General features: G+C 42.6%; 1 protein-coding gene across 9 annotated transcripts in view; it reads right to left on the bottom strand.

Annotated features, from left to right (window-relative positions):
• Positions 1-27,391, bottom strand: part of SRPK2 (SRSF protein kinase 2) — a 259,384-nt gene that overhangs the window by 97,381 nt on the left and 134,612 nt on the right. For all 9 annotated transcript variants that reach the window (XM_089685382.1, XM_089685390.1, XM_089685405.1 and 6 more), the window contains 4 exons: positions 5,732-5,840; positions 5,018-5,105; positions 2,901-2,988; positions 1,542-1,648 (listed from right to left, as the gene is read on the bottom strand). In XM_089685382.1, coding sequence (XP_089541508.1) covers positions 1,542-1,648; positions 2,901-2,988; positions 5,018-5,105; positions 5,732-5,840 — 392 coding nt within the window. The remainder of the gene's footprint in view (positions 1-1,541; positions 1,649-2,900; positions 2,989-5,017; positions 5,106-5,731; positions 5,841-27,391) is intronic.

Here is a 27,391-nt window from a genome sequence, read left to right as displayed (position 1 = left end):
TAGAACAGACAGCTGTACACACGGACCAAATGTCAGTTGGTTCCTGCCAAACCGACTGTTTTTGAGGCTGATTTTTGGCCCGTGTGTACCCAGTTCAAGCCATTTGGAGCTGGTGATCTGTTCACATTAATTTTTTCAAGTATCTTTTGTACCTGGTTTTCAGTCAATCACAGAGGTACAGTACCTTTGGTGAAACATAGTTAATATTACTGTTAAAGTCTATCAAACCCAACTTTTTCATCTGTAAAAACTGAAGAGAAAAAAATCCACATGGGTTTTAGTTTTGTTCTGAACTATCAGAGAAAGGCTGTCATAGTTGCAGAGAAATCTACTTTGGCCAGATAGGCCGCTTGTTGCATGCCTGAGAATCAGATGCAGAGACCAGGGTGAACCAGTCCTGCTTCGGTGAAAAACAAATATTTCTCTAAGTGGCGTGAGTGAGTGCCGTGACTCCAATGCACCTGGTTTCTACCATTACATGGGGTACTCAAGAAGTAGAGTGCAGATATGGACTGTGTGCCTGTAGAATGATACACAGCAAACCAGGTGTCAACCATCCTGTAATGACTCATGGCAAAAGAGCAGGAGGAAGTGCCTGAGTACCTTATAAAGGTTCTAAGCTGAAGCAATGATAAAAGTGCAACTTGTGGTGTTATGCAACAAATAGTCATCCACCTGAGCTCTGAATGGTGGAATTCTTGCTGCCAAGTTTGAAACACCCAATAAGTGAATAAAGTCAAACACATTTCCAGTTTCCTGATAGTTGCGCACAAAGCAAATTCTATTCAGGGAACACTTAAGTGTACTGAAGGCAGTGGAGATACTGAGTCATAGTTGCTGTAAAGCTACAGTAATTATCTGACAACCAGGTTGAACCTGTCCTACTTTTCCATGTCACTGGTCGCTATATGGGTCCAGGCTTCTCCTGTCACGGTGGGCACACCATCATAGGAGGTTTTAGGACCTATGAACATAGAACCAAGGCCCTGAACCTGTATCGCACCATGAAGCAGCTAACTACACTTGTTGCACTCACTGTCAAGATGAGTGCCCAAGCAGGAACTAATGCCTGAAGCAACATTACAAGCCAACCCTCACAGAGTTTCCAAAATATTACAAAGTTACAACAGTCCAGATGCACTGCCTCTTTTGTTATAGAAAGCAGTGAAGAGTTGATTAAAGAATAAAAAATAAAAAAAAAGAAACCTGGCTAAGCATAGAAACCATTGCCATACTGCAAAAGAGGTTCATTCTCAAAAGACACTAGCAAAAAAAAAAACCCAGAGGACTCATGGAATGGGGTGACGTTACAGGAGTATACCTGGGGAGAGGGGGGGGGGGGGGGGGTTATGCCCAGAAAAGCTTTTGCCAGTGTTCAATCACCTGAACTTTGCAGCCTATAACTCAGGATCCATGAATACCCAGCCTGTGTTCTGTAATGTATGATTACATTTAAAAGTCATTAATGTGTTATTAGGGGGAGGGGGTTAGCAAAGAAGGAAAATATAAGCAAATTGAACATCAGCTTTAAAACAGCTTACCTGGCGAATAATGCTTTTCACACAGCGAATGGGAAGACCCTGATAATTAGATTTTATTATCCATTTTAATAAGTGATGTCCAAGAACTTCAAATACCATACAGACGTCTGGAAACAAGTTAAGGTGATTAACCACACAAAACGTGCAGAAGTTGTAGTTCAAATAAATAGTTTTAGATATGATTTAATGAGAAAAGACAAACAAAAAAAAAAAAAAAAACAACTCGCATGTTGTCCAGAGAAAAAGATAGAAGGATTAGCCACAGCAAATTTTAAAGCATTAAGCAAAGACCCACAAAGCAGATAACAGTATAATTTGCTAGGTCTGAATAAAACAAGGTACTACAAGAAACCCTTTCTCAATTCTTGCCTTCATACGTGGTCATCATTTTATGTCTTCTAGATGTTTTTTAAAGGAAAGCTGCATTTATTGCTCACTGAGCGACCCATTAGATTAAGACAGAAAGACGTTGTGGCATGAAGTTGTAGACTGGCACAGGCTAGTGGGATCACAATACTCATAATTTAATACAGTATTAAAAAAACAAGTGTCCTTCCTTGCTTACATGTTTCAGCCTTGTGTGGGCCTTAATCATAGCAGGGGTAAGGGTGTAACAAACTTCAATTTAAAGGTACTAAGCCAACACAATGCAACACAGCTGTTAATAAAATTACATTGTTAACCAAAAAAAAAAATAATGACACAAGCAATGATAAAATGTGCTCACTAATAAATGATATCCAAACAAATCTAAAATATATCATACTGGATTAAAACAATGATGCAGGTTGTCATACAAGCTGGAAAGAGACAAAAAGAAAAACACAATGTCAGTAAGTGATAGAACTTCATTTCAAAATCAAACTGCTGCAATAGGTAATAACGTGGGTCGCTATGGGTAACGGTGCAGGTTGCTAGAGGTAATGGCAAGAGAAAAAAAAACAAGGCAGAAAGGTGTTGTGGCACCTTTCATCCACTGCTATGTCACCAAGGAACACCAGAAGTAGCAGCTGCTGGTGGGTTAATGCAGCACACAGTCACGAACACGCTATCCAACACACCCAGAAGTTTCAGATCACAGAAGAGCTCATCTCTTAAAGAAAATGAAGATTTGATTCACCAGCTGCCAAACAGGAAAGGATTATCTGTATGTTTTTTTTGTTTGTTTTTCTTTACAGCCTTGTCCTGCACAGTGTCCTCCAAAGTTTATAACATACTGAAATGTCATGCCTAAAGCTAAAAGAGAAGCTAAAAGAAAAGCTTGCAAGTTTTACATTTTTTTTTTTTACTTTCTACTCTCTTAAAAATAAAAAGCAGGGTCAATCTTCAACATACTGTATGTAAAATGGTAAAGGATACGAATACCATTCATTCCAGATATTTTAAAATCATCAATTAACTGTACCACCATGTCTTTATTGGGGTCTCCAGGGTCACTTTCCCGCACCTTGGAAGAGAAAAAGCCATTACGTCTTAAAAATAACAAATTTTATTATTCTGCTGAAAATAAGTATTGCATTAAACCAAGACTGCAAAATCTTTCTATACATTAAATACTTAGCTTATGGATCACATGTGATATCCTGATATCACACCTGTGATATCAGGATCTACTTGATATTCAGCTGTACATCCAGATATCACACCTGTGATATCAGGATCTACTTGATATTCAGCTGTACATATATTGGGAGAAAGAGAAACAGCAATAGAAGTCAGCCAATTGGGGCTTTTTCCTTTGGACAGTGTCTTTCAGCCTAGCACTGAACATGAGTTCAGAAGTGGTAAGCAGGGAGATGACCTCATCAACATTCTTCTGCTCCTTTACTGTCCAAACAAGAGGAAAGAGGCAAATTAACTTGCAAAACTTCAGTAGCCTTTTTCCAAGGGGTATCGATCAGACATAAGTAAGAGGAAATGCTGAACTGGGAACACAAAGCATGTCTGCATCTTTAAGATAAATGCAAAACATACATACATGAATATATTTGAGATCCTGAGGTTATGATTTTTTGATTTGAGATTGGTTTTAAACATTTTAAAGAGGTAGTAAACTCTGCTTTTGAACTTCTAACTAAAGGTAAGTGTATATTAAGGCTTACTTGTAGGTACAGGGAAACCTGTGGTGTTTAGAAGATATTCACACAGAATGCAGCAAATTACGTCACTGGCGTATGCGCTCTGAAGGGACGGCATAAAAATACAGTCTCTTCAGAGCGGGGGAGTAACGTCATTGCAACTCAGCCAAAGGACTGGAGCCCACGAACCTGGAAGACCAGTTGAAGATGGAAGGCCTGTCAGTAGGGACAATGCGCCGCTGGAGGACTTCGTTTTAAGGTAAGTATGCCATAATGTGCTAGTATGCGATGCACACTAGCTCATTGTGGCTTAAACCATCCGGGGCCATATTTATTTATTTTTAATCAAAGTTTACTACTGTGTTAAGAGCATGCATTATTGTGTTGTTTTTATTGGTTTACACCTGCTTTAATTTTAATTCATGCTTGAATATAAGCTATTTTTTAGAATCTTATACAGTTTAATAGGAACCACCAAAAGTAAAAAGGACTGCGCAAAACTAGGTCCACTAGGATAGATAAGATGCCTTTAGTAAAACGGTCAGCCAAAAATCTATATCGCAAACCTCAATTAAGACCTTATTCTCTGTATTAAATTGTACAACTTGTAATTATTCAGGTGCACCTATAACAATAAATAAATGCTGTTGGAAGCAAAGTAGAGGAGATGCTTCAGTTGTTTTTTTGAGTAATTAATATTTTTATTGTACAATGGGTTTGTTGAGCTTACAGAATTAGTTTATTTTTAATAAAACTGCCCTAGCCTTTACCCTAATCAAAAAGAGAAAAGCTGATAGAGTCCACAAATGCTGCAATCTGCAGCCCTCCCAAAGGCATGCCAATGTTCACATTCTCTGCTTTTGCTTTCTTTGCTGCTGCCTGGTACACATAGAAGCATCTTTTAGAGAATACAGTAAATGGGCAATCTGCACAGTCTCTGAAACCTCTTTAAAAAGAGCACAATATTCTCTACGAGATATCAGTGAAATATCACTGATATGTTTAAATGCAAACACTCTGAAATTGCAAGTTAAACATAATGTATGCATGCACACCGGCAAATCGATGGTTCTTGTGGCTTATTCAACAGGATTTCCTGCCCTCAACAGTAGGTTATGCCATTTTTTTAGTTGACGTCATGACACTGCAAATATAGGTATCATGGTGATGCCACTTTGGGGGCAGGTCATGATACCCTGCACTCACAGAAAGTCCTCAGTCTTCCAGGTTAAGTAATACAGAGCAGAAATTAAATTACATTAAAAACGTAAAACTTATTTGTCCACAGTTTGGTTGTAATTTACCATTTCAGAGTGTTTCCAGATTAACAAAAAACCAAATATTTTAGTTCTGACCTTTCTTCCCAACTCCCAGTTTTGGCAGCAAGATCTCACTTACACATCTGAGTAACTTTATTTCATCCAAAGCAGTCTCCGTGTAGTGTTGTGCGCTTTTTACTACCTTCATTGCAACAAACCTCTTCCCCCTGGAAATAAAACAGAAAATGGCTTACAATTCTTAAAATGCAAAAAAATGTAATTGTGTGCACTTTAAATCTAAGGGAAAGACAATGTCTGGTATCTAAACAAACATATCTGTCGTGAGCCTTTGTTTTACTTCAATGAATACTATGCAATATTTAAATAACTCATTGAAACCTTTTAGCCTTCCTCACAAAGTAAATGTGTGGAGTTCTACTAAAAAGAAACAATAGCACCATCACATCCAATGCAGCTAGCCAGTCCTCTTTACATAAGAAACGTTAGTGAAATTTTTTTTTTTCAAATGCATAGTATTGAAGCTTTAACCCTTTGAGGACCGTAAGATTTTGGACTGCCAAAAGAATCAATTGTTTTGTTTTTAAAGTTCGTACATTTCAGTTGCTGTAACTAAGCCATTTCATGAAATAATTGGCAAAAAGCTAGATCCATTTGTTGTTTGTTGAGAAGAACTAATATTTTGACTCAAACCAAAAAAAAAAAAAAAAAAAAAGAGTTTTAAGTTCTTAATCAGATGATACACGCAATTAAAAACATGGGACAAATACGTCCCTTGGTCCTCAAAGGGTTAACAGCAGTTGTAAGTTAAATTAAAAAAAATAAAATATCTTACTGCATATCCCAACAGAGCCAAACAGTGGAAAAGTGACCCCATCCTAGCTTCCTGATCACATGGTATCGGCCATTAAAAAGATCGCCTATTTTCACAGGATGGTAGCCACCTGATGACAGAAACAGAAAAAAGTGAATGCAGATCAATACAAAATGCATAACTTTGATTCACATTACTAGCTGCTAGAATCGATACTGTAAAGTATGACCTTTGGTTTTCAGCACATTGCAAAGATGTGTGCCAGCGCCCCGCAGTGGCAATAAGTGTAAATTGCTGTGGTGCAAACTGTTCCACACAATATACATTTCCCAAGCAACTTTATAAAACACAAAAGCATTCATTTGTTTATATTCCTCAATAGCCACAAAGGGCATAATAAAATCACACTGTGTGCATCAAACGTGCTTGTAAACACAGTAATTACTTTGTAAATGTACTGGTGACATCATCACTGTACTGTATGGCCAAATGAACATTCAATGCAGGATATGTGTGCCATACATGCCAGTCTGCCTAAAAAAAAGTCCAGCACGAGCTCTGTACTTGACTTTTTGCAGACTGAATATCTAGATGTTACTATCTCCATCATAAACAATTGGGTACTGTTGGTGATACTTTTTTCTATTTACACTAACAACCAAATTTTGAGAACAAGCGGTGTACCCCCATCTTCAAGGTCCAAGCAGTACAAATAAAGACACAGTTAATGTTAATTAAACAGTTAGTGAGATAAGAAAGGGGGAGTGCCAACAGTCCCAGAGGTTAGGGTGATCATAAAACTATTGGATAGGGATTTAGAAAATTGAGGCCCACATTTAGCCCATTATCTTTTGTGTGAAATAGAATTTTTCTAAGTTCAAAGGTTTTCCTTGCCTGAATAGTTTTGAAGTTCCTTTCAAGAACTAAAACATTTATGTCTGTGGTCTGGTTGTGAAAAATAATGTCCCACGGGTGTGCAGAAATCATTTTTCTTATGCTCTTTAAAGTGATTCTAAACCTTCCGTTTTTTATTTTTAAATGACATACAAACAATGGTTTTGCACAGAGCAGCCCCTATACTCCTTTTCTCATGTCCCCCACTGGCACACCTGGCCCCTCCCCCCTGCCAAGTGCACACTATAGCAAGGTGTTTGCTAGGGAGCACTTGTGTGGATTGCTCCCTAGCCACCTTTGTATGTCCATAAGACCCCTTTCTCCAGCTTTAGTAAATAAACCCCTCTATGTCAGGAAGAAAAGAGATTTTATCCTCCATACATGGAAAGGCATCTCTACAGTAAGAGCTATGAAAATATGGAACAGTCTCCCCCAAGAACTAGTGCTAGCCAGCCCAGAAGATCATTTAAATAAAGAGCAGGGTGCATTCCTATTTGCACAAAATAGAACAGGATATTAACATTTATAGGGAAATAAACCAACTGCTTCCTGGGGGATCAGCAAGGTGTATGTATGTGTATATTTTATATATATATATATATATATATATATATATATATACATACACACACACACACACACACACACACATATACACATACACAGTGCTCGGTATAGAGGAGTACACCCCAACAGATTTGCCAGAAAACCTTTACTTTCCTTTCAGAATCAACAATTTCTATGGGACTCTATACTAAAAAAATACTCCAACAAATGCGGGGCATTGATTGCAAGCAAGATTTGTTACTTTGCGAACGCAAAAAAGTATTTTTCCTAACCAATTCACTCAAGACCACTATACAAAAAAGAAAACACCCAAATGAAAGTCTTAGGATTTTGTTGTCTAAAATTTAGCTTTACTTCTAATTAACAAGAATTCAAATACAGGTGAATCTAATTATTCATTAAACAGGTGTCCAGAAGACAGTTGATTATAAAAGGGTGTTACTTAAAGAAAACACCTTTTCATTTCATGCTGTCAGCAGTGGCACCACATGGTAGAGAAATCTCACAAGGCCTGAGAAAGAAAATAATTTCTTTACACAAGAAAGGTGAAGGCTACAAGAAGATCAGCAAAGCTTTACTTATCAGTAAGAATACTGTAGCAAAAGTAATACAAAAGTTTAACAAAGATAGAACTGCAACTATCTCACAGAGATTTCCAGGAAGTCCACGGAAGTTAACATCTTGAGAGGAGTGTCTTCTGGTGAAAAAGGTTGAAGAAAACCACCATGCAAGTTCACTGCAGTTAGCTTAAGAAGTAGAAAGCCAAATTGGGGTGATTGTTTCCCATGACAATACGGTGTACACCACAGAGGAATGGCATGCATGAGTGTTGCCCACGAAGGAAGCCTCTCCTAAAGCCCATGCACAAAAAAGCCCACCTAGAATTTGCAAGGACACATGCTCAATTGAGTACTGTCCGTGATAATTTTTTTATTTGCACTAACATACCATTTTGAGGACAAGCTTTCAGGGAATGTCCCCTTCTTCAGGTCTAAGCAGTACTGAAACAAAGATTTAGCAGAATGTTGGAAGAGATGTAGGGGATGGGAAAAAAAAACAGAGATAAGATACAGCAAAAGGAAAGTCGGGGGGGGGGGAGCGGGGCGGGGGGGTCGAGACAACACTAGCAGAGGCAGTCATGCTTGAGCTGATAGTCATAAAACTTATTTCTGTTTTTTTTTTTTTTTTTTTTCCCATCCCCTACATCTCTTCCAACATTCTGCTAAATCTTTGTTTCAGTACTGCTTAGACCTGAAGAAGGGGACATTCCCCGAAAGCTTGTCCTCAAAATTGTATGTTAGTGCAAATAAAAAAAGTATCACGGACAGTACTCAATTGTCCCTGTCACAAATGCACTAATACGGCTACAATCACCTCAAGCAAAAAGGACACATGCTGAAAGAGAAAACTACTGAGACTCTGTACTCTGGAGTGATGAGACCAAGATAAATGTTTTTGAAACTGATGGCTTCAAAGCTGTATGGTGTCACAAAGGTGAGGATTACAAGAAAAAATGAATGGTGCCTACAGTGAAACATGGTGGTAGCAGTGTCCTTCTATGGGGCTGTATGAGTGCTGCTGGTGTAGGGGAGCTGCATTTCATTGATGGTATCATGAATTCACAGATGTACTGCTCTATATTGAAAGAGAAAGTGCTACCATCACTTTGTGCCCTTGGTCGTCGTGCACTTTTCCAACATGACAATGATCCAAACACACATCTAAGGCCACTGTTGAATTTCTGAAGAACAATGTGAAAGTGATTCAGTGGACAAGTATGTCTCCTGATCTGAATCGAATCGAACACCTATGGGGAATTCTAAAGAGACAAGTTGAGCATCGCTCTCCATCCAGCATCCAGGTTCTAAAAGAGGTTGTTCTTGAAGAATGGAAAAATATATATGTTGCAATATGTCGCCAACTTGTTCATTCCATGCCTAGAAGACTTGGGGCTGTCTTTTCAAATCATGGAGGTCATACAAAATACTAGATGTAGTAGTTTTTGTTGTGGGGTGTATTCATTTTTGTATCATCTAATTTGAGTAAAACTGAAGATTTTGTAATCTAAGTTATATTATTAACCTTACTTTCAGGTAATGAGCTAAACAAATGATCTATAAAACTCAGTTTTCTCAAAATTTTGTAAATTGTTCTTGTGTTCATTGAGATATTGATTCAAATCTTAGCCAGTTTGAAAAAAGACCCAGTTCAACCAACTAAGTATGTAATCGGTTCTCTCAAAATTAGTCTGCAAGAGAGGAAGTATACTTTAAAGCGGATCTCTCCCCCCCCCCCCCCCTTTCAAGGCCGTCTCCAGTAAGATTCAGTATTTTTTTTTGGCTCTTTTTTTTTTGTTTTACACTTTAGGTCTGGCCCCACCCATCCACCACCGTCCTCATCTAAGCGAGAATGATGTGTCCCTGCTTCAACATCTTGGGATTCCACATCAAATATCCCCGGAGGCTGCAGGAGTAGGAAATAAGAGTTGTTGGTGGGTGCAGCTGTGATAATCATTGGAGGCCAGCTGCCTGAACCTGGAAGAGGCAACCAGCTTCCGCTGGCAGTGCAGGACAATGCTGGATCCATGTTAGTATCTGAATCCAGAACAATGCTGCATGACAGGTAAGTGGAACTAAAAATTTAATTAATGTATTAAAAAAATAAAAATAAAATTCAGAGGCGTGACTAAAGTTCCTCTTTAAAAAAAACACTACACATTCCCTTAAAAAATAGCATGATATCAGTTTAATCAAATTCTAACAGATCTAAAAAAAAAAACCTATAAACTAATTCAGACATGGCAGATGGCAAGGTTTTAACCTGAACTCTAAGAAAAAAACAAAAAAAGATAATTTAATCTACTTATGTATTTTATCAAAACTAAATGTTTTCTTCCCCCTGAGATGAAGTGCATAGTCACATGTTCTAGGAGGCCGTTCCAGTGTTCCAAGAAATAAAGGGAGAGAGGAGTAGGGCAGCAACGTCACACTTACTACCTTGTCCAATCAGAGAACACTTTGAATTTATTAATAAAACACAAAAAACATTCTCTGAAATGTACAGGTGCAGTAGTGTCTGACCTTCTGTGTTCAGAATGTAGCAGTGCAGCTGCTCGGCACAGGACCTAGCAGAATATGGAGATCACAGGAGTAGCAGTGTCTATTTCAGTCATTTCCAGCTTCCAGAGAAATTGGCCAGATATGATATATACATTGTTACAAACTGGAAAAACATACCTATATATAAAACATCCACAGAGAACATAGTACTTGTATTCATAGACTATCGAAAGTCCCCAAACGATAAACTGTGGAAAAAAGAAGTGCCAACAGACCCACAAGTAAACAAGGATCTGGAGAATATTTGCCTTGCAAATCTGGAAGGGGATGCTTGATGCTGAAAAGTCTAACAGACACCAACAGACTTTGTGGAATGAACTCTTATAGGGAAAGGGGGGACCTTTTCCCCAAGGCTGAAAGCCCTACAAAAAGCGGTCTGATTCACCTGGAAAAGGTGGAGTGAGAGGAAGGACCAGAAGGCTGACAAAAAGGACTCTGGATGTTGTCAGAGCTGTCAGATTCTACTTGGCAGCCAAGACTTCTGTTCGCCAAACTATTTAAGGAAATTACCTTGGCATGTTTTGGGGCAAATCACAGGAAAAAAAATTACAAAATCCTCCTCGGATTAAAAGAAAAAGATCACCTTGAATAGAAAAGAAGGTCTTGATCTCAAAAGAAAGAAGAAAATATACAATTAAAGGAGAAGTATGGCCAAAGCGCTTTGGGCCATACTTCTTCTGCAGGTCACAGGAGTGCACTTAGCTCTGCACTCCTGTGATGCAGATTCAGCTTACAGTGGGCTGTAGCCCACTGTAGACTGACGTCACAGAATCGGCCCAGGCTCTGCAGAGTTCCCAACAATGTCAGGATCCAGCCAGATGCCTAACTGGCAGCTGGCAAAGTCTCTCAGTGCATCAATTTCTCCAGAGCATGATACTCCAGTGAGTGCAAAGGGGCAGAGCACAGAGAAGTGACTGAAAGTCACAGGCTCTCTGCTTACTGAGAACTGAGCAATCAGCTGTCTTTGATAGCTCAGATCTTGGTGTAAAGCCAACGGGGCACAGCTGCAGCAGTCATCTAGGTGAGTAGAAATATTTGATTTTTTTTTTTTTTTTTTTAAGATTCCCGCACTTTTTTTTTTTTTAAAGGCTCCAAACAAAAAAGGGCCACCATACATTTGAGATCCTCCAAGAGGATGTCTCTAGGCACCACAAATGGGAAGGAGGGGGGGGGGGGGATTTACATGAGCAACATCCTGCAAAAAATGTCCTGTTATGCAACTGTGAAACAAGAAGTTTTTGAAAAGGGATGACTAAGATGGAGACTCATTCCTTAAAGTGTTTCTAAACTCAGTAAAATCAGTCTGTATAGTGCATGTGATCAACACAGGCCCAATCAGCAATGCCCAGACAGAGGTCAGGTGTTCTGCATCCTCCTAGAGAAAACTCCTCCTACAAGCTTTAAACAGTACTCTGCTGAACACTGATAGAAGTCACAAGACTGCTCTAACTGAGAAAAGAGATGAGAAAAGGTATTTAGCAGTTTATATTTACTAAAATAATTGCATTTCCATGTTCTGTGTACTGTTGGAGACCAGATACAGTGAATGCAGGGCCCTGGATTTAGTAATGCTTTATGGGTACTCAAGATCAGGTGCCAGTCAAGACCAAAATGAAGAAAGGCCAGGATAGAGCTCCAGAGTACTCTCTGGGACTTGGACGACTCTCCATGCACCAGGTGAAAAAGGTCTTCCATGAGCAATTGTGGATCTTGCAGGAGGTAGATTTTTACTCTCTGAGCAGGGTGGGTATGACCAAAATCGGATAAAACCCTGGTCTTGAAGACTAGGGGCATAACAGCCATGCCGTTAATCTAGCAGCTGAGACGCAGGGTGGAATAAGGGGCTTCTGCCAGGAGATGGCCTGTTTGGATGTCTGAAAACCATTCCAGTTTGGGCAATAAGAATTACTGGAACCCATTCAACTTCTATCTTGAGCAGCAGCTGGGGAAAAATCTCTATCAGAGGGAAGGCATAGACTCCTGAATGGAATTCAAGGAATTATTAGGGCACCTATTGCAAAGACTAAATATCCCTAGTTCTGGTAACAAATCTGTTCAGTTTTCTGTTGAATCTGGAGGCAGTAATGTCCATCTCTGGTATCCCCCACTGCTGACAGATTCTGGAAAATTACTGTTTACAGAGACCATTTTACGGAGTCCGGGCAGTTTGTCCCATGACATAAGGATGTCCAGTTGAAGACTGGAGTGAAATTTGGCAAAGGGTACTGTCTTGAAGGAAGATAACAGATGTAGAACCCTCATGCAAAAGCTAACTGAGGGGTACACCTTGGACCTGTGGGTCCATGTGTGAGACCTTAAGGAGGGAAACCTGTCTGCAGAAAGGAACATTCTGGCTTGGGCAGTGCCCAAGAGGAGACCTGGGTACTCAAGATGGTGTGATGGCTGGAGAACAGACTTTGGAAAGTTTTGAACAGCCAAAGATTTGAAGGAACTGAATTGAACCTTTGTATGTTGGTAGAAAACATCATGGAGGAGGCTTTCTTTCAGGAGAAAGATTTTGAAGAACCCTGTGATATGAATGCCCTGGGACTGCAGAAGCTCAAGCAGCAGGGAAAGCAGGGAAAGCACTTTTGCGAAAAAAGTCAAAGTGCAGAGAACAGCTCAAATGGCAGTGTCACAAATTAGAAGTGCAGGATTACCACAGAAAAAGACAGAAAGGGTTGATGTGGAGGAGAAATTGTGATCCGCATCTTATATGTCTACTGATGCAAGAAATTCTGATCACAGAGAGAAAATTATGAGAAAAGCGATTACAGATCTTGCGGATTCCATCAGGATTTCTGTCACATGCAGAAATCAGTTTTGACATTTCAGCTCCACAATGTCCAGATGCCCCCATTTAGTTTGAGGACTTTAAAAAAGTTTGCATAAAAATGTTTGCACATTTATTCTGATGGAACTGGAACATCAACCCTTCATAAGTGGCCAGTAGATCTGCCTGCTTTTGAGCAATTGGAAGGTAAGTTTATGTTTTCCATTGGTTTTGCTAAATTGACGATTGTCTGGCAAAGAGATATGGCAGCAACTGCCAGCTGCAGGGCTTGACCTGCAAAGGAGACCTTTAAGAGGGCTTCCAAATGTGTATTAACAGAATCTTTGAAAAAGAGAACATACTTTTACAGGAACTGTAAGGTGTTTGAGGGCTCAAATGGCAGGGTCTACTACCGAAAAAGTCTACATTTTCTCTAATTCCTTTTTCATATAATGTGTAGCACAAAATATGCAGCGCTCTCTATGTATCACTTATAAAAGCTCAACATATCAACTGTGCATATATAAAATGCATATTACAAACATCTGTGAATAATAAAAAAATACCCAGAAAATATTATTATACAGGATTTATATAGCACCAACAGTTTACGCAGCGCTTTACAACATAAGGGCAGACAGTACAATTACAATACAAATTAATACAGGAGGATTCAGAGGGCCCTGCTTGTTAGAGCTTACAATCTAAGAAGGAGGGTCGAAAGATAAAAAAGGTAATACCTGTGGGGGATGGGCTGATGGACAAAATACATTTACAGTTGTTAGGTGGGGGCAGGATAGGCCTCTCTGAATAAAGGATCGTCTAAAAGTGGACAGAGATGGAGATAGCCGGTCACATTGGGGAAGGGAGTTCCAGAGGATGGGAAAAGCTCTGGATAAATCCTGGAGGCGAGCATGGGAGGAGGTGACAAGTTAGCTAGAGAACAGGAGGTCTTGGGAGGAAGGAAAAGAACAATTTGGTGGGTATTTTGAGACCAGATTAGTGATATAACAAGGGGCTGAGTTGTGGGTGGCTTTATAAGTTGTTGTAAGTATCCTGAATTTTATTAGTTGGGTGAGCGGGAGCCAGTGGATGGATTGGCAAAGAGGGGTGGCAGACACTGAACGGCTGGTAAAGTGGATGAGTCTGGCAGCGGCATTCATGATGGACTGTAGGGGGGATAGCCTATGTAAAGGCAAGCCAGTGAGGAGGGAGTTGCAGTAGTCAAGACGGGAGATGACCAGGGAGTGAGTTAGAAGCTTTGTTGGTTAGGAAGTGGCATATCTTGGAGATGTTGCAGAGGTTGAGGCGGCAAGCCTTGGGCAGTGATTGGATGTGGGGCTGAAAGGATAGTTCAGAATCCAGGATTACACCTAGCACCCTGGCATGTGGGGACCGGTTGATGGTTGAGCCGCTGATTTTGACAGAGAAGTCAGTGGAAGGGGCACATCGGAGAGGAAATATTATGAATTCAGTTTTGGATAGATTAATTTTCAGGAAGTGGTGTGACATCCAGGATGATATGCCTGTTAGTAGATTAGTGATGCATGAGGAGACTGATGGAGTGAGATGAGGGGTAGAGAGATAGATTTGGGTCTCATCAGCATAGAAATGGTATTGAAAGCCATGGGAGGCAATCAATTGACCCAGAGAGGAGGTGTACATTGAGAATAGGAGGGGATCCCAGAACAGAACCTTGGGGAACACCAACAGAAAATGGAAGAGGAGAAGAGGAAGTAGAATTGCAAGTGACACTGCAGGTGTGGTGGGATAGGTAGGATGAGAACCAACGAAGGGCAGAGTCACGGAGACCAAAGGAGTAGATTTTTTTTGAGGAGGAGGGAGTGACCTAGTGTGTCAAAGGCAGCAGAGAGGTCCAGGAGAAGGAGTATAGAATAGTATCCATTGGTTTTAGCAATTAGTAGATCGTTTGTAAGTTTGAGGAGAGCAGTTTCCGTGGAGTGCTGAGAACGAAATCCAGACTGAAGAGGATCATGGTGGTTATTCTCAGTGAGGCGGTTGCTCAGCTGGTTGTAGACCAGGCATTCAAGGAGTTTGGAGGAAAAGGGGAGTAAGGAGATGGGTCATAGGTTAAGATTGGTGGGGTTTAGTGAGGGTTTTTTTTAAGTATGGAGATGATTAGTGCATGTTTTGGAGAATTGGGGAAGATGTCGGAAGAGAGGGAGAGATAGAAGATACGAGTTAGAGAGTGTAGGATAGAGCCAGGGGTAACCATAGCATTTGCGATGGAACACAATCCAGGGGGCACGTGGTTAGGTGGGTGTTAGAAAAAAGTTTAGCAACCTCGTCTATAGTAGTGGGGTTGAATGCGGGAAGTAGTGATTGTCCCTGTGGATGTAGAGTGTTAAGTAGGGGAAGTATCTGCGCATCTGAGATCTTCTCAAGAATTGTATAGATTTTCTTTTTGAAGTGATTGCCGATCTCCTGGGCAGCGAGTGAGTTAGTGGGTAGAGGCAGTGGAGGATGTAAATATAACAATCTCTAAAAAAAAAAAAAAAAAAAGGTGTTAAAGTTCAAACACTTGTGAAAGAATGGGTCACTCTCAGGAATTCAAGTGTGGTACTGTGATAGGTTGCCACCTGTGCAACAAGTCCATCTGTAAAATTTCCTTGCTACTAAATATTCCACGGTCAACTGGTAGTGGTATTGTACAAAGTGGAAGCAACTGGGACAACAGCAACAGCCAAAAACTGGTAGGCCACATAAAGTAACAGAACGGGGCAGCACATGCTGAAGAAAACTGTGTGCAGAGTCAATAGCTAAAGACCTCCAAACTTCGTGTGACCTTCATATTAGCACAACAGTGCATAGAGAGCTTCATGGAATAGGATTCCATGGCCGAGCAGCTGTATCTAAGCCTTACATAACCAAGTGCAATGCAAAGTGTAGGATGCAGTAGTGTGCAGCACTTGACTCTAGAGCAGTGAAGACGTGTTCTCTGGAGTGAATTATGCTTCTCTGTCTGGCAATTCAATGGACGTGTCTGGGTTTGGTAGTTGCCAGGAGAATGGTACTTGCCTGAGTTTGTGCTGAGAGTAAAAGTTTGGTGGAGGGGGGATTATGTTATGGGGTTGTTTTTCAGGGTCAGGCTTTGGCCCCATAGTTCCAGTGAAGGAAACTCTTAAGGCATTAGCATACAAAAACATTTTGTACAATTTCATGCTCCCAACTCTGTGGGAACAGTTTGGGGATGGCCCCTTCGTGTTCCAACATGACTGCGTACTAGATCACAAAGCAAGATCCATAAAAGACATGGATGAGCGAGTTTGGGGTGGAGGAACTTGACTGGTCTGCACAGAATCCTGACCTCAACCCGATAGAACGCCTTTGGGATGACTTAGAGCAGAGAATGCAAGCCAGGCCTTCTCCTCCAACATCAATGCCTGCTCACAAATGCGCTTCTGGAAGAATGGTCAAACATTCCCATAGACACACTCCTAAACCTTGTGGACAGCCTTCCCAGAACAGTTGAAGCTGTTATAGCTGCAAAGGGTGGGCCGACTCAATATTGAACCCTACGGACTAAGACTGGGATGCCACTAAAGTTCATGCGAGTGTAAAGGCAAGAGTCTCAATACTTTTGGCAATATAGTGCTTCTTCATCCACTCCTTGCTCTTTTTAACCACTTCCCGTCCGGCCGCTGTTTATAAACGGCAGGACGGGACACCTCCAGGAGCGGGTTGCCGTCTCTAAATGGCACCTTGTATCTGAGGCTCGTGCGCGGCTCCTACAGTGCGCACCCGCGAGCCCGATGATCGCCGAGTCCGACGGACACGGTGGATTACGTGACATGGTATGGGACCAATGAAATCGGTCCCATACCATGTGATCAGCTGTGTCCAATAAGGACACAGCTTAAGTGTAAACAAAAGCCGCATGGTGCGGCTTCCGCCTCCTTCTCCTCACACTGAGTTGTCTGTGAGAGGAGAAACAGCGAAGAAGAGGTAGTAGCTAACTGCCCTCCACCTCAGTGACACCTGATCGCCCCTAAAGTGGCCCTGATTGCCCCACATGTCCCTGATCACCCCAATAAGTGGCCCTGATTGCCCCAACAAGTGTCCCTGATTGCCCCCACAAGTGTCCCTGATTGCCCCCACAAGTGTCCCTGATTGCCCCCACAAGTGTCCCTGATTGCCCCCACAAGTGTCCCTGATTGCCCCCACAAGTGTCCCTGATTGCCCCAAGTGGCCCTGATTGCCCCAAGTGGCCCTGATCGCCCACAAGTGGCCCTGATCACCCACAGGTGGCCCTGATCGCCCAACAAGTGGCCCAGCAGTGTCCCTGATTGTCAGTGTCCCTGATCGCCACATAGTGGCCAGGCAGTGTTCCTGATCGCCACAGTGTTCCTGATCGCCACACAAGTGGCCAAGGAGTGTCCCTGATCGCCGCAGTGGCCAAGCAGTGTCCCTGATCGTCACACAAGTGGCCCAGCAGTATCGCCGCAGTGGCCAAGCAGTGTCCCTGATTGCCACACAAGTGGCCCAGAAGTGTCCCTGATTGCCGCAGTGGCCCAGCAGTGTCCCTGATCACCGCAGTGTCCCTGATTGCCGCACAAGTGGTCCAGCAGTGTCCCTGATCGCCGCAGTGGCCCAGCAGTGTCCCTGATCACCGCAGTGTCCCTGATTGCCGCACAAGTGGTCCAGCAGTGTTCCTGATCGCCACAGTGTCCCTGATTGCCCCCACAAGTGTCCCTGATTGCCCCCACAAGTGTCCCTGATTGCCCCCACAAGTGTCCCTGATTGCCCCCACAAGTGTCCCTGATTGCCCCAAGTGGCCCTGATTGCCCCAAGTGGCCCTGATCGCCCACAAGTGGCCCTGATCACCCACAGGTGGCCCTGATCGCCCAACAAGTGGCCCAGCAGTGTCCCTGATTGTCAGTGTCCCTGATCGCCACATAGTGGCCAGGCAGTGTTCCTGATCGCCACAGTGTTCCTGATCGCCACACAAGTGGCCAAGGAGTGTCCCTGATCGCCGCAGTGGCCAAGCAGTGTCCCTGATCGTCACACAAGTGGCCCAGCAGTATCGCCGCAGTGGCCAAGCAGTGTCCCTGATTGCCACACAAGTGGCCCAGAAGTGTCCCTGATTGCCGCAGTGGCCCAGCAGTGTCCCTGATCACCGCAGTGTCCCTGATTGCCGCACAAGTGGTCCAGCAGTGTCCCTGATCGCCGCAGTGGCCCAGCAGTGTCCCTGATCACCGCAGTGTCCCTGATTGCCGCACAAGTGGTCCAGCAGTGTTCCTGATCGCCACAGTGTCCCTGATTGCCGCACAAGTGGTCCAGCAGTGTCCCTGATTGCCGCAGTGTCCCCGATTGCCGCAGTGGCCCAGCAGTGTCCCTGATCGCCGCACAAGTGGCCCAGCATTGTCCCTGATTGCCGCACAAGTGGTCCAGCAGTGTCCCTGATCACCGCAGTGGCCCAGCAGTGTCTCTGATCACCGCAGTGTCCCTGATTGCCGCACAAGTGGTCCAGCAGTGTCCCTGATCGCCGCAGTGGCCCTGATTGCCGCAGTGGCCCAGCAGTGTCCCTGACCACCACACAAGTGGCCCAGCAATGTCCCTGATTACCACATTGGCCCAGCAGTGTTCCTGATCACCACACAATTGGCCCAGCAGTGTCCCTGATCGCCGGACAAGTGGTCCAGCAGTGCCCCTGATCACCGAAGTGTCCCTGATCGCCGCAATAGTCCAGCAGTGTTTCTGATTGCCACACAAGTGGCCCAGCAGTGTCCTGATCATCGCAGTGGCCCAGCAGTGTCCCTGATTGCCGCAGAAGTGGTCCAGCAGTGTCCCTGATCGCCGCAGTGTCCCTGATCACCGCAGTGTCCCCGATTGCTGCACAAGTGGTCCAGCAGTGTCCCTGATCACCGCAGTGTCCCTGATTGCCGCAGTGGCCCAGATCACCACACAAGTGGCCCAGCAGTGTCCCTGATCACCACACAAGTGGCCAGCAGTGTCCCTGATCACCGGACAAGTGGTCCAGCAGTGCCCCTGATCACCGCAGTGCCCCTGATCACCGCAGTGTCCCTGATCACCGCAGTTGCCCAGCAGTGTTTCTGATCGCCACACAAGTGGCCCAGCAGTGTCCTGATCATCGCAGTGGCCCAGCAGTGTCCATGGTCGCCGCACAAGTGGTCCAGCAGTGTCCCTGATCGCCACAGTGTCCCTGATTGCCACAGTGTCCCTGATCGCCACACAAGTGGCCCAGCAGTGTCCCTGATCACCGCAGTGGCCCAGCAGTGTCCCTGATCACCATACAGTGGCCCAATCAGTGTCCCTGATCACCTTACAATGTGCCTGTTCATAAAGTGTCCCTGATCTCTGCCACACCAGTGGATCCTGTTCACTGCCATCGTCTGTGAGGAGAGAGATCCAGTACAGCTAACTGAGTAATTTTCAGCCTTTGCACAGAGTTTACACACACTCACAAAACATTGCCAGCCACCTCACTGTATCTCTGATTTTTGCCCAACAGTGACTAGTGTGAACCAACTGCAGCCAGATATCTGTCCCTCACTGCAACACCATCCTGATCACTGCCATACCAGTGGGTCCTGATCAGTGTCAAAAATATGGCCAAAAGATCATATACAAGCGAGGAGGCATTTCAAATTCTGAGAATAACAGATGAGGGTGACGGAGAACTCTCACTGTCAAACGCTGATTCTGTATATGAACCAGAACACAGCAGCGGTTCACTCTCTGAATCAGAAGAAGGTGTTCCAACAAAAAGAATGAGGAACTCCAAGGAGCAGCCAGCAGCTCAATACGTTCTTCTGATATGGCTACTACCAGCACTGTAAGTGCAAGTTCTAGTATTCAGGTGTCACATCAGCCACCAAGGATTAGGGCCCATACTGCTGTCCCAGATGCTCTTTTAAACCCTGTGTGGCTACCTTCAGGATCATCAGGAGCACCTATAATTCCCCCATTCATAGCCCAACCACGCATTCAGGCAGAAACCCAAAATTTTACAGCCATTGATTATTTCCATTTATTTTTCACTGAAGAGTTTTTGAATTCAGTTGTGCACCAATGCAGTATTTTCGCCCAGCAATTTATCACTCAAAATCCCAACTCCTGTTATGCTCGAACATTTGAGTGGAAATGCCTCACAGTTGAAGAATTTAAAGTGTTTCTTGGCCTTACATTTAACATGGGACTAACAAAAAAAATGAACTGCATGCTTATTGGTCGACAAATCCCATTCAACACATGCCGCTCTTTTCTGCCACTATGTCCAGGACCCGCTATAAAACAATTCTGCACTTTCTACATTTCAACGATAATTCCCTGTTCCCCCCCAGAGATCACCCCGAGTACGACAAACTTTATAAAATTCGTCCACTAATCAATTATTTCAACCAAAAATTTTCAGAAATATATTGTCCTGAAAAAAACATCTGTGTCAATGAATCCCTAATCCATTTCACTGGGAGGCTGATCATAAAACAGTACATTCCAAGTAAACGGGCCAGATACGGGGTGAAGATGAACAAACTCTGCAAAAGGGCCACAGGGTATGTGTACAAGTTCCGTATCTACGAGGGAAAGGACAGTCCGCTAGAGCCCCCTGAATGCCCAGCCTATATGGGGATTAGTGGAAAAATTGTCTGGGACCTGGTATACCCCCTCTTCAATCAGGGGTACCACCTTTACGTGGACAATTTCTACACAAGCCTGCGCCTTTTCCGCCACCTTTATCTCAAGGACACTGTAGCCTGTGGCACAGTTCGACCCAATCGGAAGGGATTTCCACAACAATTGGTTGCCACCAAGCTAAACAGGGGGGCGTCAGCTAGCTTGAGAAATTAAGAGATCCTGGCCCTTAAGTGGCGAGACAAACGGGATGTGTATGTCCTTTCATCTATCCATAACAGCAGCTCATTGGAAATTCAAGGAAGTCGCGGTCCCATCCGAAAACCCCAATGCATACACGAATACAACCTGTTCATGGGGGGAGTGGATTTAAATGATCAAATGTTACAGCCCTACATACCCAACAGAAGATCAATCTACTGGTATAAATAGGTATCCTTCTACCTTTTCCATATGGCCCTGTACAATTCCTACATCGTTTTCCAGAAGTCCACACAAAGACCTGTCACCTTCTTACAATATCAGGAAGAGATTATCACATCCCTCATCTATCAAGTAAGACCCGTACCTAAACAAATTCGGTCTGATGCAGTGAGCCGATTGCATGAAAGACATTTCCCCAATATCATCCCCCCTACCGAAACAGACCGCAATCCTCAAAAGAGATGTCGGGTATGCTCCAAACATAGAATTCGATCCGACACCCGATACTACTGTCCCCAGTGTCCCTCAAAGCCTGGTCTCTGTATAGAAGAGTGCTTCCGTATCTACCATACCGCACTACATTATTAGTGAAGTACGGTGAAGATATATTTCTTTGTCCTCTGTTTGCTATTTCCCTGCCACGTTTCTGCCTGTTGCCTGAATTCATTTTCCTGCCTTCCATCTGAACTGACCTCGGCCTGTTTATTGACCATGCCTCTGCTTGCTGCCTGAACTGACCTCGGCGTGTTAATGGACCATGCCTCTGCCTCTGCCTGCTGCCTGAACTGACCTCGGCCTGTTACTCGACCATGCCTCTGCCTGCCTCCTGGACTGATCTTTTGCCCTCCCACTTTAGTAGTGGGATTCAAGACAACACAGGGGTCTCATGTATGTGAGGGGATCCAGAGTAGTGTTTCCGAGCAGAGAAAACTTTTTTGTTTTCTTTGGGTTTTTTAATTCCCGGATCAGGGTCTGGAGACCAGAGGCTTCGAAGAGATTTGGGTGGGATGAAGCCTCTACCCCTTTGTCCAGTCTTACCTAACCAAGGCCCTAAGCTTAATGTTTCTGCCTGGACCAATCCTTTTACCACGTCTTTGCTTGCTGTCTGTATTGACTGTGGCCTTTTTATGGACCATGTTCCTGTCTTCTTCCTGGACCACTACTTTGCCTGTTTGCTCACCACGTCTATGCATGACACCGGTACTGACCCATCTGCACATCCCACTGGCTACCTTCCTGCAAGACACTGGTGCCACCCATCCTCTGCACTGAAACAACAGGTACTCTTTGGTTTATCTTTTGTTCAACTTCTTGGTGAATGAACATAGTGCTATGTGGACAGCCACGTACTAGTAGGTTAAGCTTTTAGGAACAGGCTGTAGGTGAAGCTACACTATGCTTTATTGACATATAATGTTTGCTAATTTTTGTGATAAACAGGTTGCAATGACCAGTAATCAGTCCAAACACTGAAAATGTCTTACACATGTGGTATCCCCATACTCAGGAAAAGTAGCAGAATGTGTTTTAAAGTGTTATTCTAAGAATACCTATGCAGTGTGTAAGAAATATGTTATTATTGGTAACATTGCATTAAAAAAAAAATAACTACTTTTTTTTCACATTTTCTAAAAATCTGTGTAAAAAATTAAGTCTTCAGAAGACTTTGCTGCTCCAGGACCTCCAAAATTGTGATACGTAGTCAATAAATTAGATGTGTAATTTTTGCCCTTAGTATGCCTAACGGTGCTTATTGCATGTGGGGCCCCTCCATTTGGTTAGGCTGTGAAAAAGTCTTGCATGTGTGGTATCGTTATACTCAGGAAGAGTTAGAGAATGTGTTTTGGGGTGTAATTTTAAGTATGCCTATGCAGTGTATTAGAAATATCTTCTATATTGACAACTTTGCATAGAAAAAAATACATTTTCATTTTCTTTTAACATATTCCAAAAACTTTTGGCAAAAAATGAAGTCTTCAGAAGACTCCGCATGCCTCTTAAAACATACCTTGGGGTGTTTGCTTTCCAAAATGGGGTCTTTTTGTGGATAATTCCATTGTCCTGATGCTCCAGGACCTCCAAAACAGCAATAGGTAGTTAAGAAATTAGATGTGAGATTTTTGCCCTTAGAATGCTAACAGGCGCTTATTGGATGTGGAACCCCTCTATGTGGCCAGACTGTGAAAAAGTCTCACACATTTGGTATCACCATATTCAGGAAGAGTTAGAGAATGTGTTTTGGGGTGTAATTTTAAGTATGCCTATGCAGTGTATTAGAAATATCTCATAGATTGACAACTTTGTGTAGAAAAAAATACATTTTCATTTTCTTTTCGCATTTTCCAAAAACTTGTGGCAAAAAATGAAGTCTTCAGAGGACTCCCCATGCCTCTTAAAACATACCTTGAGGTGTTTTCTTTCGAAAATGGGGTCATTTTGTGGGTAATTCAATTGTCCTGGTGCTCCAGGACCTCCAAAACTGTGATAGACAGTCAAGAAATTAGATGTGTAATTTTTGCCCCTAGAACGCCTAAGGGTGCTTATTGGATGTGGGGCCCTTCTATGTGGTTAGGCTGTGAAAAAGTTTTACACATGTGGTATCGCCATACTCAGGATGAGTAGCAGAATGTGTTTTGGGGTGTAATTGCAAGTATGCCTATGCCGTGTGAGAGAAAGAACTTGTTAAATGACAACTTTGTGGGGAAAAAAAAAAGAATTTTTTTTACTTTCATCATTTCCTTAAAAAATTGGCAAAAAATGACAACTTCAAAAAACTCCCCATGCCTCTCATTAAATACCTCAGACTGTCTACTTTCCAAAAAGGGGTCGTTTGGGGGGTATTTGTACTGTCCTGGCATTTTAGGGCCCCAAGAAATTATATAGGTAGTCCATGCATCAGGATTGATACATTTTCAAATATATCAAATATATATACCGTGGTCTGTGGACTCTATAACTTTCACAAAGACTAAATAATACACACTGATTTGGGTTATGTCTACCAACAAAATGTAGCACAATGGATTTTGGCCTAAATTTATGAAGAAAGTATATTTATTTGCAAAATTTAGTATCAAATACTAAGAAAAACATGTTTTTTTTCAAAATTTTCAGTCTTTTTTCATTTTTCTAGCAAAAAATAAAAACCCCAGTGATGATTAAATACCACCAAATTAAAGCTCTATTTGATTGAAAAAAATGATAATTTCATTTAGATACAGTGTTGTATGCCTAAGTAATTGTCATTCACAATGTGAGAGCGCCGAAAGCTGAAAATTGGCCTGGACAGGAAGGGGGTAAAAGTGTCCGGACAGGAAGTGGTTAATATGCATTATACACCTTCAAGCATTGTGGATCATTTTGCCTTCATGGTAATGCGCTCACCTCTAGATATGTACCTAAGAACATATGTTATTAGGTCTATGTAGGCATTTTCCCCTCTGGGGAGATAAATATAATGCCAATTCCTCCTTTCTTTGCCTTAAGACAAGTCTTCTCCTAAGTGGGACACCTGGTGGATATCTCTTTAAGAGGCTCCCAGCCTTTTACTCCTCCACTGTCAATGCACTCAAGAAAAAATGAAATGTGTCTCAATGTAGTAGTTAAACCTCACCATGTATTACAAGTATTATTATACAGTATTTATAAAGCACCAATGGTTCGCACAGCGGTGAACATTACAAAGGGGGACAGAACATGTGACAGAACAATACCAATACAATGCAAAACATGAGGGGATCGAAGGCCCTGCTCTTTCGAGCTTACAAGTATTGCACTTACATCACATACAGTCACCTGATTTGGATGTAAATACCCTCAAATTAAAGCTGACAGTCTGCAGTAAAAGCAGATCTTGTTCGTTTCATTCAAATCCATTGTGGTGGTGTATAGAGCCAAAAATGTTAGAATTGTGTCGATGTCCCAATATTTATGGGCCTGACTGTAAATGGTAAAAGCTCCTTTAAGAGAAAAGGACTGTGCAGCCATGATCCTACTCTCCTGCGGTGTCCGACACCCAGCTCCTCCCACATGTTACATCACACCCCACATGACTTCATCAGGGTTTGATTTACTCTGGCACAATTTTTTGTCTCTATGAGATATTAGGGAGGTTTAAGAGTTTTTTTATACAGTAGGTAAAAAAGACATTTCACCAAGACAACAATCCTTTTTCATATGATAAACTTCAGCAAAATGCTGCAGAGAAGTGAAAATCCTTTGAGGATTAGGTCAATCTTCAAAGTGCACATTCATTTTATGCATGGATCAGAAAAGCCTTTTTTGACTTAGTTTTGGATAGAGTGCAGAGGGATTAGAACGCCTGTCAGTTTTTACTGCTGTCTATGTCCCATTAGGGATGTTAACCCTGTCTATTTGTCCTGGTTACCATTAAAATTGAAAGTTAAAGTAAAAAGACAATCCCAAATCTTCGGTTGGCCCAAGAAGAGTAATAGAGGGGAAATTTTCCAATAGGGACACTTGGGATTTACTCTCACTTCCTGTTAGGGTATGGGACAGGAAGTAAAGGAAAATCTATTCAATTAGACACAAATCATGTAAAAAACAAAAATCTGATGGAGTATAACCCTCCCTGGCTTTTTTCAAAATGAAAAAAAAAAATTGCCTATAGTTCTGTAAATATACTGCGAGAAGGCAGCAGGTACAGGCACAATCAAGTATATGTACATGACAGCAGAAAAGAATAAAAGAGGGCGCACTCTCCTCGTGCACTACTGTGATAAACAGGAAATTTATTGCATTGAAACAAATAAATACAAACCAATGGGTGTAAAAACAGAGAGAGCCACAATTACAGTCCCAGGTAGCGGGGATCCTGTAGTGGAAAATGCATTCCTCCATTGGTTTGTGAGCATCTATTTGTTTCAATACAATACATTTCCTTTTTATCATGGTAATGCACGAGGAGAGTGCGTCCTCTTATTCCTTCTTTGCTAGCACCAAGACTCCCCTATCTTTGGAGGGCTGCACCTTAGCGAGTGACGTTATCCGTGATCCTGTGTTGTATGAAGATTTAAGCACTGGTTTTTGGAATATATTGGAGTTTCTTTTTACATGTACATGACAGCCTCCTCCTGGGTTTGCTGACCCGTGCTCTCAATGGCCACAGCTCAAGTTTGTCAGCAGATTCCAGCCAATGATTCTACCTATGAACTTGCTGATTGGCTGTAGCCAATCACAGCACAGTCCTGTGTCTTGTTTGTAAACAGACAAAGGATCTTCTCAGTTCTTCTCTTCCAGAATCTTTTTCTGTTCAGGAAGAGAAGTAAGATCACTGTGAGGAAAAGCAGCACATTTACACTTGCAAACACTTGTTAAGCACATTTAACCCTTTGATTGCCCTACTGTTAACCCTTTGATTGCACCGTCACCCAGCCAGTGCCATTACTACAGTGTCAATGTACAGTATTTATCATTGATCACTGTTATTAGCATCTCTAGCAGCATCAGATAGCATCAGAGTCAGTTAGCATCTCTACCAGCCAGCATTAGTTAGTGCTAGATTGTCCATCACACTATCGCAGTGACACTATAAGTTGTTGATCACCACCATTGCTAGTGTCTGTACAGATCAGTATCTTTATCACAAATAGAACTATACTAGTGTCCCCAATAGTATAGTGTCCACAAAAATGCAGCGTTAGCAGGATCAACCCTAATCACTGCCAGCACTTGCATGCAGCCCCCCCTGCCCCCCAAGTGCAGTGTCAGTATAATTTTTCTGATCACTGCCACCTCTGATACATTGTACACAAAATCACAGGCCTGATCTTTGCTAGCACTACCGTTAATTCTATTGCTGGCACAGAAGCAGTCCTTGACTGCTAGCCAGGAGCTATTTTTCCCCATAGTTGCCACTAGGTACCTGTACATTTAGTGCCCATAATGTCCCACAAAAAGGTACACTAGTGAGGAGGCCTACAGGTTTCTGAGCATGTCAGATGAGAGCGAAGAGGAAGCCTCACTGTCAAAATCTGGCTCAAAATATGAACCTGTTGAAATCAGCGGCACCCTTACAGGTAGCTCCGACGATGGAGAAGAGGTCCCTGCTAAAACCAGGCATACCTAAGCCCAGGCTGCTGAAGTGAGACGCTATGAGCCAATAATGCATTTTAATGACAATACCCTCTGTTGTCCTCAGGGTGACCGTAACTATGGTCGGCTCCACAAAATTCAGCCCCTCAAAAATTACCTCTCCCAGAAATTTGCAGATGTGTATACAAAACATCTACATAGATGAGTCCCTTGTACATTTTACTGGCAGGCTTGCAATAAAGCAATATCTCCCTAGCAAGTGTGCAGATATGGGGTCAAACTGTACAAGCTCCTTGAAAGGGCAACAGTCTATACATACCAATTTAGAATTTATGAGGGAAAAGACAATCAAGTGGAGGTCCCTGGATGCCCAGACTACATGGGAAACAGTGGCAAGATAGTGTGGGACTTGATGTCACGCTAGTCCTGAAAGGGGTACCATTTGTATGTGGA

The sequence above is a fragment of the Staurois parvus genome, unplaced genomic scaffold (assembly GCF_062004578.1).
Source record: "Staurois parvus isolate SC_StPar_1 unplaced genomic scaffold, SC_StPar_1.0 ptg000019l, whole genome shotgun sequence".
Classification (NCBI taxonomy): domain Eukaryota; kingdom Metazoa; phylum Chordata; class Amphibia; order Anura; family Ranidae; genus Staurois; species Staurois parvus.
The sequence above is the reverse complement of the archived record's forward strand: the minus strand, read 5'-3'. Positions and strand labels throughout refer to the sequence as shown.